This window comes from Gopherus evgoodei, chromosome 17 (genome assembly GCF_007399415.2).
Source record: "Gopherus evgoodei ecotype Sinaloan lineage chromosome 17, rGopEvg1_v1.p, whole genome shotgun sequence".
Taxonomy (NCBI): domain Eukaryota; kingdom Metazoa; phylum Chordata; order Testudines; family Testudinidae; genus Gopherus; species Gopherus evgoodei.
The window spans coordinates 3,284,369-3,299,402 of NC_044338.1; the positions used below are offsets into that span (position 1 = coordinate 3,284,369).

At 43.0% G+C, this 15,034-nt stretch overlaps 1 protein-coding gene across 4 annotated transcripts in view; it reads left to right on the top strand.

Annotated features, from left to right (window-relative positions):
* SPECC1 (sperm antigen with calponin homology and coiled-coil domains 1) overlaps window positions 1–15,034 on the top strand; it is a 160,978-nt gene that overhangs the window by 117,619 nt on the left and 28,325 nt on the right. For all 4 annotated transcript variants that reach the window (XM_030537135.1, XM_030537132.1, XM_030537133.1 and 1 more), the window contains 2 exons: window positions 2,238–2,391; window positions 3,427–3,529. In XM_030537135.1, the coding sequence (XP_030392995.1) occupies window positions 2,238–2,391; window positions 3,427–3,529 (257 nt within the window). The remainder of the gene's footprint in view (window positions 1–2,237; window positions 2,392–3,426; window positions 3,530–15,034) is intronic.

Genomic DNA, 15,034 nt, shown 5'->3' on the forward strand with positions numbered 1-15,034 from the left:
ACACTGTACCATAGCCACCACTGATGGACACCCCAGGGGCCTGTCTTTTATACGCTTTGGCAACACTTGTATAGCTTGTTGTGCCAGTAAAAGCTTTGAGCTGAGCTGAGGTTTTGCCATGCCTAGGCACAACAGGGTGAACCTCAGCTTTAACTCTCAGTGTACCTTTCTTTCCTGTGACCTTATTTAAACATCAATGTTTATATTGCCCGCTAATTCTCAGATCCTGGCCCTCTGCTGATGCAACTCAGCAGTCTCTAGCCACAGTGTCACAGAGCACTTGAGAATGAGTCAAGTAGAACCCAAAGAGGAAAGGAACATTTTAAGTTGGAACTGAAAGATCACAAAGGAGTTGGTAATTCTCAGGGTGAGACTGGGCAACACTCAACCACTTTGAGTGACTCCCCAACTGCAGAATGGGATATGGTAGAGAGAGTAGTGGTGGAGGAGATGAACATGCGGTAATGCAGGTGGCTGGAGTTGGCCCCTTCTTCAAAAGCTCAGTGTTCTTGATGTTGTACTTCAGACACCCGCTTCCCTCTGATTCCTATTTCTGTTGATCTTCTCCCAGCAAGGCACAGGGCTTGTCCACGCAAACAGATCAACCAGCATAACTATCGTGGAAGAAGCTATTCTGCTAGAGCTATGACCAACTGATTCGCTGTGTGGGTGCTCTGTCCTGGAATAAAGTTCTTTTGCTTTGCTGTTACGCTAAAGCTATGCCAGTCAATTGCCCCATGTACACACTTCCTTACTGGAGAGGTTTATAGCTTTCTTCTGTGTAAAAGACCCATTACCTTAATTGAGGAGATAAACACTTTGATTGCAAAGTGGGAGACCGCAAGTGGCTGCAGCACTGAGTAAATCGCCAGTAATGATCCACCTCACTCCTGCCCTGGCAGATATTTATCAGGGGAACTGTTTACTGTAACAACAAAGGATTAGGCTCTGGACTCCATGCTGTTTGTCTGGCTTTGCTAATGAGCTCTGATAGAGTAATAGGAGTTTCAGGACCTCCTCAGAGCAAGGATTAATGACTTGCATTGTTATTTCCCATTTTGAAGGAGAAAATGTAAAGTCTTTCCCTCTGAACCTCTACAGCCCCAGCTGATAGGCTGCCCCCTGTGCCCCCCGCCCTCCCAAGCTGCCTTTGACCAATGACTTGGGGGCATTGGACCTGACTGGCTGTTGCTGTGGTTCTGTTTCTGGAAGTTCCATCTTCAAGAGGTGGAACTTCCAGAAGTACAATGCAGTACAACAAATGGGCTCTTGTTTCTGCCTCTCTGGGCACCCAGTGGGCCGGGAATTAGTTTCAGCTAGTGCTGAAGTTGTGGTGAGAATGAGTGGACACTGTACAGTTGTTAATTTATTAATAAATATGGGCAGCAGGAACAAGAGACAGGAGAACCAGTTATGCTGAACCCATGTCATCCACCTCTAAAGCGAGATTTAAGCTCTCTGTGAATTTAGTGCTGGTAATTAGTCTCACTTTGTACACAAAAGAGGTACAGTACAGCAGCCATTGTGTAAGCTTTCTCTGTACTGCTCCCCAGTACAACGCACCTTGTGCTTGATGTCTAGAGAGAGAGGAGTGTCTCCGTGCCCCATTTAAGCTTTTGCCTCTCTGCAGAGACGGTCACCATGGGGTTGCATTAGTCCTCTCTGCTGTGATGTGATGTTAGCCTTTGTGATATGGACACTTGTCTGCTAGTAAATGGGCTGAAACTTGCCAAATTCATTTCAAGCAGGATACCGAGCACTGGGTAGTTACTAGCGGGTGTTACTGCCACCCTGGGCTGGATTTGAACCAGCAGCGTGGAGACGAAAGGCTTGTCTCATTTCCAGTCCTGTTAATGGCAGGTTAACAAAAAGAGTCTGACAGCGAGCTGGTCCCTTCAGTTATCTAGCGAATGTGTCTAGCAATCAACTTTTGAACCTTTAAGATGGTAAATTTTGGTATTTCCCTTCATTCACCTGAGGTCCCCGCCCTCCCAGCAGGACTATCAATCACAGGAAGCCAAGCAGCCTGTACTGTTGAAATCATCAAAGTCCTTGCTTGTTATGGTCCCCTCTAGTCTGTTCAAGGTTTCCTAACCCCATGTCCGTTTAATGAACAACAGAGTATGTTTGTTTAGAATCAAAGCAACAAGCTACATATTGTTGTGTGCTGCTTGGTAGGGCAGTGATTAATCAGATTCCACAGGCCCAGAGACTGATGGCTTTTTCTGTTCCCACAGACCTTCTAAAAGGGAGAAGTGAGGACCTGAAACCAGACCATTACCTCCGCAAGAGCCCTTCCCTGGAGTCTCTGAGCAAACCCCCCTCAATGGCCTTCAGCAGCAGGATGCTGACCTCCAGCCCAAGCAGCCTGAAACCCCCCAGCAAACTCAGGTACCCACTCAGTGAAAAAAAGCAATGCACTGGGCTGAGCCACCATTTTAGTTGGCAACCTGATGACTGTTTAATTCCATGGTTCCCAGTCTCTGTGGGTCTCCCATACGGGAAGTGGGCAGGGATGACAAATTGAGGACTGGCACTGATGTTTATTGTTAAGGAACAGGAATCCACAGTGGCACTCACCGTTATATACCAGTATTGGTACAAGCACAATCAGTGATCAGGCACTATTGTTGTGGTGCAGCTTTGGTTGTAGCTGTAAATGAAATCTAACAGAGAGAGTTTGAGATATGAGAGAAAACCAAAGTATTAATTCTGGCCCATATTGTACGTCTGCACTGGAGAAATGTATACATTTTTTCTGCAAGTGCTGTTAATAGTGGAAGGTTTTAGGGCAGACACATGCAAGTGTTTCCACCCTGCTCTGTGCCTTTGCCTTGTCTGCAATACGGTTTCCATGGTAGCTAGCACCAGTGCAGAAAAATGTGTAAAGATTTTCTCATTTTAGACTTAATTCTGCAGTTGGGAATGAATTTGCTACTCCAGAATAATTAGGTAACTTCTATCCATGTGTCAAATATATGGGTGTAGCATTGCAGGACTCTTCATTGTTTTATCCATGGTTTACGCTAAAGCCCCGGTTTTAGAGGTGCATTGATAGAGGTTCATTGAAAATTTGCCTTTTGCTGTCTGAAGAGGGAGGTGAAAGGGAGTGAAGGATGATGATTGCAGCTGTAGAAAAAGTAAATCAAAGATATGCATTCCTTTAGATATGTTCTACTGAATGCTTCCTAAATACGTTTTTATCATAGACTTTGTTTCAGTTTATATCCAGTGATCCCAAATTAATTTGTGTCTCAGCTCTAAACACACATATGGAATATCTTTTGGGGCAATTGTAAGAAGTTGTTTGCATTCTCTCACTGAGAATGTATTGTGCTACCCAGGTTTATCATGTGCATGTAATGTCTAAAGTGAAAGAGAGGAGCTGGATAAAACATATTTACTTCCTTTCCCTCCTCCAATTAGTGTGGAGAGAAAGGACCCATTAGCAGCCCTGGCCCGAGAGTATGGTGGCTCCAAGAGGAATGCACTGCTGAAGTGGTGTCAGAAAAAGACTGAAGGTTACCCGGTAAGAAGACACGTGTTTAATTTTTCATTGGCTCGTACTGTGAGCAGCTATCATTTCAAGGAAATGTATGCAGATTTTTCACTGATGTCTCCTCACACTGGGTATTTTCCATCCACCTTCTTATCTACCACTCTCTCTAACCCTCAAGTCCCCAAAGTTACCTTTGGGTTAAGTGACTCCGTTTACTTTCCATCATATGCTGAAATATTTGCTTCATCCAAATGTCACTGAAGGTCAGCAGTAGAGGGTGTGTGAGCTGCAGCTTTAAGCTGAGGGCATAAGTCTCAAACGCCATCTTAAGGTCTTTTCCTTGGATTTCCTCTATGAGCTCTCAGAAGATGCCACTTCTTATGACCGTTCTATGAAACCAAAAAGACATTGCCCAGGGTGGCCTTGATCAAGAGGGTCCTACTGTCTCCCTGATGGCCCCAGTAATTTTCCTCTTGACTGTGGTCAGCAAAAACTCAGTAGCACTGGAGGAAGTGTTGCTATGTCATATTATAATTGGCTTTATGCCCAACAGTCCTGTTATTGACTCAAACAAATATAGAGAGAATGGACTTGAAAGCTTTGATCCTGATACTTACGTGTTTCTGAGGGAGCTGGATAAAAGGCTGATAATGGAATGAATCCCAAAGGACTGCTGTCTTTCCCTTGAGTGTTGTGTAAAGTGCAATGTAGTACTAACTGTACAGCAGCAGCGAGCTTATTTTGAATGAAACACAACTTGTGCAGCGATTGTCCAGGTAGCTGCCAATTCTGAGTTTCTAAAACATGTTCTATAAAGACAGTATGAACAGAAAGCTTCAACTGGATGGCCAAGGTTCTGTCCATGCAGGTTCCCGGGTATATTCACACTGGTCTAGAGCCATCACCTCATTGCTGAAATGCACCATGTCCATGAATCATCTTGCAAATGCTGTTTGTATTGGTTATGTGAGGCTCTTTCTGATGAGACCTTACAAGCTGAAGGCCTGTCTGTTCTGGTTGGATACCATGGCAATGTTGTGATACAGAAGTAGGGATTTGCCCTCCCATCCTACCCAGAATTTCCCCTCTTCCTATGCTATGCAGTGTGCTATGCTCAGATTGGCTGCTGCCATTTATTGATTGGGTGGCTGCAGATATTGTCTCTGTGTGTAGCCAGTGAAGCACTTCGGGATGAAAGATGCTCTAGAAATGTAAGATGTTTTTTAATTACCCTGAATACCATGTAGCTTAGGAACTATTTTAAAAGGTAAATGAGATGATCTGGGTAATTTAGGCTTGTCTGTCTGACATCGATTCCAGGCAAGATAATAGAGAAGCTGATACAGAACTTGATTAATAAAAAATTAAAGGAGGATAATATAATTAATGCCAATCAACATGGGTTTATAGAAAATAGTTCGTGTCAAACTAATTTGATATCTGTAAAAGCAGCAAAGAGTCCTGTGGCACCTTATAGACTTACAGACGTATTGGAACATGAGCTTTCATGGGTGAATACCCACTTCATTGGATGCATGCAATTTGATATCTGTTTTTGATGAGATTATAAAATTGGTTGATAAAGGTAATAGTGTTAATATAATTTACTTGGACTTTGGTAAAGTAGTTGACTTGATAATGCATGACATTTTGATTAAAAAAACTAGAATGAAATAAAACTAACATGGCACATATTAAATAGATTAAAAGCTGGTTAATTGGTAGGTTTCAAAATGTAATTGTAAATAGGGAACAATCAGAAAACGTGTGTGCTTCTAGTGGGGTCCCACAGGGATTAGTTCTTGGCCTTACACTATTTGACATTTTATCAATGACCTGGAAGAAAACATAAAATCATTGCTGATAAAGTTTGCAGATGACACAAAAATTTGGGGAGTAGTAAATAACAAAGAGGACTGATAGAAAGCGATTTGGATTGCTTAGTAAGCTGGGCACAGCAAGCAATATGCATTTTAATGCAGCTAAATGTAAATATATGCATCTAGGAAAAAAGAATGTAGGCCATACTTTACAGGTTGGAGGACACTATCCTGGGAAGCAGTGATTCTGAAACAGATGTAGGGGTTGTGGTGGATAATCAGGTGAACATGAGCTCCCTGTTTGACACTGTGGCCAAAAGGGATAATCCAATCCTGGGATGCATAAACGGGAATCTCAGGTAGGAGCAAAGAGGTTATTTTACCTCTGTATTTGCCGTGAATACAATAGCTCCTGGAATACTGTATCCAGTTCTGGTGTCCACAATTCAAGAAAAATTGGAGAGTGTTTAGAGAAGAGCCATAAGAATGATTTAAAGCATTGGAAAACGTGCCTTCTAGTGAGAGCCTCAAGGAACTCAATCTTCTTACCTTAACAAAGAGAAGATTAAGAAGCAATTTGATCACAGTAAGTACCTGCATGAGGAACAAATATCTGATAATGGGTTCTTCAGTCTAGCAGACAAAGGTATAACATGATCCAATGGCTGGAAGCTGAAGCTAGCCAAATTCAGACTAGAAACAAGATATCAGTTATTAACAGTGAAGGTAACTAACCACTGGAACAATTTCTCCATTACTGGACATTTTTTAAATCAAGATCAGCTGTTTTTTTCTTAAAGATCTGCTCTAGGAGTTGTTTGGGGGAAGTTTTCTGGCCTATGTTGTACAGGTCGTCAGATTAGATTATCACAGTGGTCCCTTCTGGCCTTGGAATCTATGAATCTGTGGTTATGTCTACACTGCATACTACTGGCAGTGATGTGTATGGTATGTGTAACTACTTGCCATGAAACACAAGCTGCAGCCACACTGCAGTGTGTAGCTACACACATCAGCGAAAGGCTCTGGTTGGGGGACACATCAGGGAAAGGCTCTGGCAGCAGGGATAGCTCAGTGGTTTGAGCATTGGCCTGCTAAACCCAGCATTGTGAGTTCATCCCTTGAGGGGGCCACTTAGGGATCTAGGACAAAATCAGTACTTGGTCCTGCTAGTGAAGTCAGGGGCCTGGACTCGATGACCTTTGGGGTCCCTTCCAGTTCTAGGAGATAGGTATAGCTCCCTCAGTGCCAGAGCCTTTCACTGGAGCTTTTTCCCACTGCCTGTCCAATTCCAGAGACTTCCCTGTGGCAGAGAAAGGCTCCGGCAGTGGAGAGGCAACAGAATTCTGCACTGCTAAAATCAGGTATGTAGACAAAAGAGGCACTGCTTGGGTATTTAGAGAACCGTGTGTAGGTTACATACCCATAGGATTCAAGCCTGTCTTTACCCTTCTTGCCTAAGCAGTGCCTCAGATCTGCTGTGTTTGGGGGGCATGCAGCTCAGGTACTCTACATGCCCCGTCAGGAGCGTGCAGTGGAGACGTACCCTGCTAAACTATTCTATCCACTGCCATTTGTAATCACTTTATAAACTGTGGCACATTCTAGTTCCTTATCACATTCTTTCTCTTTGCCATTACAGAAAAATTCCAGCTTGGAATACCCGGGTTTATGTGGGATGTTAACTTCCACAAACTAGGGAACTTCATCATACGTCGCAACATGTCTCCTCTTATGTAACAATTGGAGTTGTGTGCAAAACCCAAGCTAATACTAGTACTGAAAGAAAATGAGGACAGACTTGTCACTTCTGTCCAAGTGAGAGCAAGGCCAAGGAATTGACTTGCTGAGCAGAGAATGCCATGTTTACTTCCATGCTTTCTGTGTCATTATCAGCATTTGCTTCCAATATTAGAGAATTATGCCATGAAGGCATTAAAGCTTAGCAGCTGGTTCTGACCTACTGCTATTGCGTCATTGCTCTTAACGTTTCAGAAGTGGGGCATGATGACAAAGCTTTGTCCCAAGCAAGAGCACTTGGGTAGCTGTGGTTTGTGTTTGACAGAGACAAGCCAGGGCTGTGGCTGTGCTTCTAGCTGAACTTTTGGACTGTAGTAGGCATTTAGAACAAGATGAATTGTTGTCTGTACACTCTGTGCGTGTGAGATACTCTACTCTGTAATGTTGACATTTTTCGTTCGTAAGAATAATATTTGTTTGTTACTTAGGATAGAAGACAAAAGGATTTATTGCCAAATGATCCATGCCCTGGAGCAAAACTTTCATAAACAACAAAACACATATTTTTAAATAAACAGTTTTTTTTCTCTCCGCAACTAGCTCCTTTATGAAACTTTATCTGCTGGAGCCAGCACCTTAGCAGAAAGACAGTAGCTTTTCCCTTTGAAGCAAATTGATTTGGAGACCGTTTAATAGTTGTCTGGTAGTGCAGGCTCATTCACCGGGCTACTTACATGAACTGATTCATCCTCCCATCAGCTACTTACGTTAATCATTTGCCCATCCTCCTTATGAAATAGATACATTATTACTGCTCTCATTTTGCATAGGGTCAAACTGAAGCAGAAAGATTGAGTGATTGGCCTAAGGATGTGTGTCCAGAGTGGTAGAGCCAGGATTTGAATTCAGGTCTTCCAAGTTTGTGGTCCTCGCCTCAATCCAATATGCCATGCTGCCTTCCCATATAGCTGTGTGTTCTGTGCAGGACTGTAAATATAGCTGTACTTCATTGCCCTCTGGCCTTCTGAAAATCTCTAGGTCTCAGAGTTTGACTTTTCCATCCAGTCCTCAGCAGATGCGATATGAAGTAGAAGTTGGGGTGGGAAAAGATCTGTTAAGTCAACAAGCCCATCCCCTTCAGCCAGTGCAGGATTGTTCCCTAGGATGTTGTCGAATCTTTTAAATGTCCCATGTGATGGGCTTCCACCATTTCTCTTGAGAGACTCTTCCCAATTTGTTGGCACTTGTTTACCCCATCATCATCTTCATCAATCTCTAGCAAAGTGTTTCAGGTAGGGGTCCGGTTGTATATTCAGTTTATGTTAATCACTAACAATTTTGTCATGCCACCAAAGCTTTTGATGCCCATGTGATCAACAGTCGTTTGTTGGTCTTCCATTCTAATGATATGTCCATACCAAGAAAGTTGCTGAAACCGAACCAGCGCTGATGGAGGTGATTGCTCGATTCCTGATGTTGTCTTGCCACTTGTTATGGAGCAGCTGACGAAGACTACAAGAATCAAAAATGTCAATCTGGTGCCCCTCAGCCTTCCTCGTGCCCACGTTTCACATCCATACCACACAGTTTGTGTAGCTGTGATGTCACAGCTTCCCTCCAATTTCTGCTGAAGAGTCTAAAACATGGCAGTACCTGCTGATACTCTTTTGGGCATCATTCAGCGCTGTTTGTGACACTTCCCAAACTGGAGCTTGCTGCTAGAAGCTTTCCCAGATTGTCAGCCAATATTTTCTTTTCCTTAATGTCATCCTCTTACTCCTACCTCAGAATAATTCTGGTGCTTTTAGAGGCACTAACATGCCTTTGCCAGTGTATGGACTAGCTCAGACTCTACAGGTACCAGCCCAGTACCAAGAGAGCCAGAACTCCCATGCTACAAGAAAAGAAACGGAAAAGTCCTGTGTTTTTACCCTGAACCCAAGAAGTGGGGTTAAAATAGGTTATTGGATAGCAGGCCACACATGAGGCATGCAGGGCAGTCTGGGTCTGTATGTTGTTGTTCCTTTTGGAATTAGTCTCTGGAGGAAAAATATTCATGGTTCAAAAGACAGTGAAAGCCTTGAGTTTATTTACAGCCACTGGAGTGATCCCGCTACTGACCTGGTTGCACAAATGGAGTTTCAAAGGGAACTGTAGGACATTTTTAGCCTGTGCTCTGGTGAGGCTCTTGTATATATGTCCCACCTTCTGTTACTGTCGTTGCTGAAGCAAAGTGATTTGCCTGAGGTAGTTTTTAGAAAAGGCAGTCACATTGCCTGTATGCTCCAAGAGAACCAGGAGGGGCTCTGACTGGGAGGCTGCCAGTGGGGTTTATCATCCATAGGGAAGGTTTTCAGAGCATGGTCTTAAAGGGGAATGAACAGATGGGAGAGGAGCACATTGGTTTATTATGTGGATTTTGCTCTTCTCCTCACTTCATGCTCTTCTTCCCCACACTGCCCTACTTGGAGACAGTTTCTTTTGGCTGTCTTCCTCAGTCTCACTCCCAATTTCCCTGTACAGTGTATTCTCTGAGCTTCTTGAACTTTGCTTCCCCATGAGTCCTGGCCTCCCATGGCCTGGCTGATATTAAGCTCCACATGGAGTCTTTTTATGATTCCCAAGTATGAAGAACTGGAATGAGTTGGAGAATGCCATCCTCCCTCCTGATTTGGTTGCTGCCCTTGGCGGGGAATGACACAATGAAGAAGGCTTTTGTGAAGAACCACGTTAATATGCATGGCCACTTTGTGTCTTCCCTTCACATAATGCCTGTGCCTCAGTTCACATCATCAGTCATGGTGACTTCCCACCGTGTTTTCCCTGCCATGAAGCCCAGGATTCCAGGCCTTAACCTCCATCAAGAAGGACTGAGTGCAGCCCAACTCAAACCCCATCAGTCAGTTGACTACTAAAAGGAACTACAGACTAGTAGACCTCCCACCTGACTGCCCCACTCCATTTTCAATAGCTGAGCATGCTACCTCTTAAACTCTGTGTCTGTTGGACAATTCCTAATTTGAGTTACTTGTCTTGGGGAGGGAACGCCTTCCTGTTTAAATTACAGGGAGATTAGATTTGATCAAACAATTTGAGCTGATATTGATGGTGTAGACCAGTACCAGCTACCACTCATGCCCCAGATCCTGCACTGAAGCTGGATCGATTGGCTGGGAGAATGGCTGGGGATGAGTCCCAGGGATATCTGAATAAGACCTCATCTTTTTAGAATGTTTTTATACCAAGGGGGTAAACACCCCTTCTACTATTAATGGAAAAGTACAGCCTACTCCTGTCCTGTCCTGTTCCCCACCCACCCACCCCCGTTGTTCAGTGAGAACATTCCCCTTACTTTGATCTCTAGCATCCTTCACAGGAGGAGATGTCAATACCCATGGGGAGAGAGACCCTGGAGGAAGCTGAGAGAAGAGTAACAAAAATGATTAGTGACCTGGAAGGGTTTATTTTATAAGGAAGGACTGCAAGAGTTTATAGCTTAGCTAAGCAAAAAGCATAAATAAAAACTATCTGTCTCTGATCTGTCTATGGTATTTCTAAAGTAGATATCACTGTGGTATCTAAGCAGTGATCTGATAGTCAAAGGTGGTAAACATTAAAGAAGAAGAGAAATTATTTAGAGGCATGTAATTAGGAGTGATAAAATTAAATAAAGGGGAAAATTAGGTTTAATAACCAGAAAAAAATACCTGACAATGAGTTCTATTATGCTGTGGAATAATCTCTCATATGAAGTGGATGTGTCCTTGCTAGGGACACTTACAACTAGACTGGATGAAACATGAATAAATGCCCAATAGGAAGCAATCCTGCCTCGACCTGACTGATAGGGCATAACAATTCCTTGCCCTGCCTAGGCAATTCTATAGACAAATCTCTTTCTGAGTTCGTCATAGTTGTTTGGCATTTAGGGCAACGGTTTCAAACAGTTATTCCTCTGTGGCTGGGCTGTTGTTTTTTGCGGGGTGGGGAGTGTTAATCTCAACAACAAAACAGAATTATATTGAACTAAAGCGTGTGGATGAAAATAGGGAGTGGAAGGGGCTTTTGTCAAGGCATCCTTCTGCAGCTGAAATATATTTTTAAAATTAACATCAGTATCAGGCACACATACCCTTTCAAAGTTGTCATGTCTCTTAGATGAACCCAGGCACTCTCATGTGACCTCTAACCGTGCATGTGTGCACACACATCGAATGTCCCTTCAACTCTCCTAGCTTGTTGACGACATGATCTGCAATGGGAGGTGACAAGATGACCAGATCTGATAACTGCTTACGTAGGTCTAAAATCCAATTACCATAAATCCTCTAGACTGTAAGTGATTGCTCAGAGGAAACTATTTCTGTCAAAACAGTTTTTTCTGTTCTGGGCTTTTTCATCTGTTTAAAAAAAATTATGCATCATAGCAACATCAGGAAGTTGAAACTTGGGTGCCTCTTTCTAGTTGTGGAGTAATAGGTTCTGTTCCTCTGAGTCTTAACTCCCTGCAGCTGCTTAGAGTCCTTTTTGTTGCATTATCACCCTCCATAATCATATCATTAGTGGCTGTGGTGTTATTTAAGTGCTCCAGTTCTGTTTACTCTCTGTGGAGACCATCTGTCAAGGGGCCAAATCTCTCCAGATTAAATCTATTACCAGCCAGAGTTGTATTATGAGAACATAGGACATCAAGAGGCACTTATCCCTGGGTCATTAAAAATGATGCTATCTATATTGCTTCTGCCACACACGTCCTCCCTAGTATGGGTATGTTAGTTTCACCAGTCAGGTAGGATAAGCACTCTGTTTAGTAACAATGGAAATGGTACCAAGTTAGTGAATATAGACTGCTTAAAAGAACTGCTTGGTTTTCCCATTCTTGTTTCCGGCCACTAAGCAGCTTTTTTTTTTTTCTTTTTCTTTCTTTGGAGGTGGAGGGTGGGGAATCAGCATGAGGAGAGTTTTATGAAGCTGAACCCATTATCCCCAGAATGGTAGGACAGTAGCTCTTGGACTCTTTCCAACAAACTTGTAATGGGTTCCATAAGAACATTTCTTGAAGAGCCAATATCTTTATTATGGCCTCATCTTTGCAAATCTCCTGAGATTCCTTTCTGTTCGGAGGGCCACTGATTGGGAACCAGGGCATCCTGCAACTGCCACAGGTGAGATAGAAATTAGAGCTGTAAACTCTCTGAACATTTTAAAATCTCAGTCCGATATAAGTTCCCTCTCTGCACCTCCAGGCTGTTGCATTACGTCTGCTCCCTGACCATGGATCTCAATCCATGTGGTCATGGTTAGAGACAGAGGGCACTTTCATCAGAAGCCCAGTCATTCCCAGCAGCAGTGGCACCAGTTTGAGGGACTACATAGGGGTCACAGGTATTCGTTTATTGGCTTCAGAATGAGCACCGCTTCTTCAGCCAGATTCAATATCATCTTGAAGGCTGTCAGCAGCACACACAAACTACAACCAAAGTATGTTCATTGTGATCTTCAGTATGGCTGGACAAGTAGATCACTTTTGCAAAGGAAGTAGATTGGATCAGGCACAGGATCTCCTTCGATCTCTTTCCTTATAAAATGTTCTTACAGGTCTGAACAAAGCTATAACAGAACGATTGGCTTCCCTTCCCTTGGTTTACAGAGTCATTTGATCATGAAGTAGGTAACAAGAATTCCAGAAACATTATGCACGTTTCAGAAAATACAGTTAGGAGTTTGTAGGAGCTGTTTATGGGACAACAGTCTCAGAGAGTTGTATTGTCTTCTACTTGGTTATTCCAAATTAGCCAAGCATGAAAAGCCAGATGTTCACTCTAGTTCTTACCAATTTTGTCTCAAAGTTCTGGAGAATGGCTCTTGAGGCTGCCTTTGCTTGAGACAGAAATAATCTTAGAGCTGTGACTTGGGAAGGGACTTGGGAGTATATTGAGCATAGAATGATAGAAATGTAGGGCTAGAAGGGACAGCAAGAGGCAATCTAGTCTACCCCCCGGCACTGAGGTAGGACCAGGTAAACCTAGACCATCCTGAAAGGTATTCGTCTAACCCAGGGGTCAGCAACCTTTCAGAAGTGCTGTGCTGAGTCTTCATTTATTCACTCTAATTTAAGGTTTCACATGCCAGTCATACATTTTAACATTTTTAGAAGCTCTCTTTCTATAAGTCTATAATATATAACTAAACTATTGTTGTATGTAAAGTAAATAAGGTTTTTAAAATGTGTAAGAAGCTTCATTTAAAATTAAATTAAAATGCAGAGCCCCCCCGGACCGGTGACCAGGACCCAGGCAATGAGAGTGCCATTGAAAATCAGCTCGCGTACCACCTTCGGCACACACACCACAAGTTACCTACCCCTGGTCTAACTTGTTCTTAAACGCTTCCAGTGATGGGGATTCTACAACCTGTATTAGTAACCTATTCCAGTGCTTAACTATCCTTATAGTTAGAAAGTTTATCCTAATATCTAAGCTAAATCCCCTCTAAGCCAGTTATTATTTGTCCTACCTTCTGTGGATATGGAGAGCAATTGATCACCATCTTCTCTATAACAGTCCTTAACATATTTGAAGATTTATCAAGTCCCCCCCCCCCTTTTCTGAAGAGTAAACATGCCCAGTTTTTAAATCTTTTCTCAATGATCATGTTTTCTGAACCTTTTTATAATTTTGTTGCTTTCCTCTGGATTCTCTCCAATCCATCTGCATCTTGCTTAGTGTGGCGCCAATACTGAACACAGTATTTCAGCTGAGGACTCATCGGGGCTGAACAGAGCAGAGCAATGACCTCCTGTCTCCTGTTAATACACCCAGAATGATATTTGCCTGATGCATGCTGGAGATGGACCCTTCACCCTTCAAAAACATTTTTCTTCTAGAAATATGATACCAGCCCTTATTCTGGATGGAAATTTCTTTATTTCTGTTTGGGTTGAACTCGCCTTCAGTTCCAGTAAGTGCTGGTGTGAAAAGGTCTCCAACACTGAGTCATTCAATGACAATCTACTCTATAATGCTTATTTATAATAGTGCCTTCCATACACAATATCTCAGCAAACTGTCTAAATACGCCCGGAAGTCTTCCAAGGGCTACTCCATCTTAGAATGAGACAGAAATTTGAAGTAGATTACATTTCATTTTACTTTCCAAAGCATTAAGTGCATCTGTTCAGTGCTCTGCTTGCCAGCTGCCTCAAAGCCCATGTTTCAGAACATGCAAGAAGCCAGCAATTCAGGATTATAAAATGCAATGTACGTACAATAAGGGTGCAAAAGCTTGGAGAGAGAAATAGAGCCTGTGCCAGTATTTGCTGTTTGTCAAGAAAGTATTGCAACAGCGGACTGATTGAGTCTGTCAGTGGGATATGGAGCCTTTACCCTTTGGTTTCCAATTCAAATCCAGTCCTAGGCAGTGGTGATCAAAAGTGATCATCTAGTATATGAAATGAGTTAGTGGCCTGTTAGAACCATGGAACAGGGAGATAGGATCAGATATATATATGGTCCATCTAGTCCAGTATTCTGACAGTAGCCAGCCAGCTCCATATGCCTTACAGAAAGGTCCAACCTCCTCTCCCTCCACACCGTAATTGTCAGTTCTATACTAACATGCCCATGATGATGGAAGTTTCTTGCTAGCCCAAGGAAGTTAGTGGTTTGTGTCCTGAAGCAGGAGGGCTGTCATCCCTTTGTAAAGCTTTATCATGAGAAGTGTAACAGCTGCTTTTCTTTTTAGTCAAATAATGGTCTAAACCTTTCTCCAGTCCAACTAAGCACTTTGCACTGATATTACTTTGTCCATGTCTGGTCTGTGACTGTATTCTAGTGAACAGCTGCGTGCATCAAAACCCCACCATCATGAATGACATTAGCTAGCACCCAAGTTGGCAGTCTCATCAAAGAGGCCAAGGAGAGACTGAATCAACCCTCCAAATCAAGGCTGAGGCACACTGAGCATCCTGTTCCTG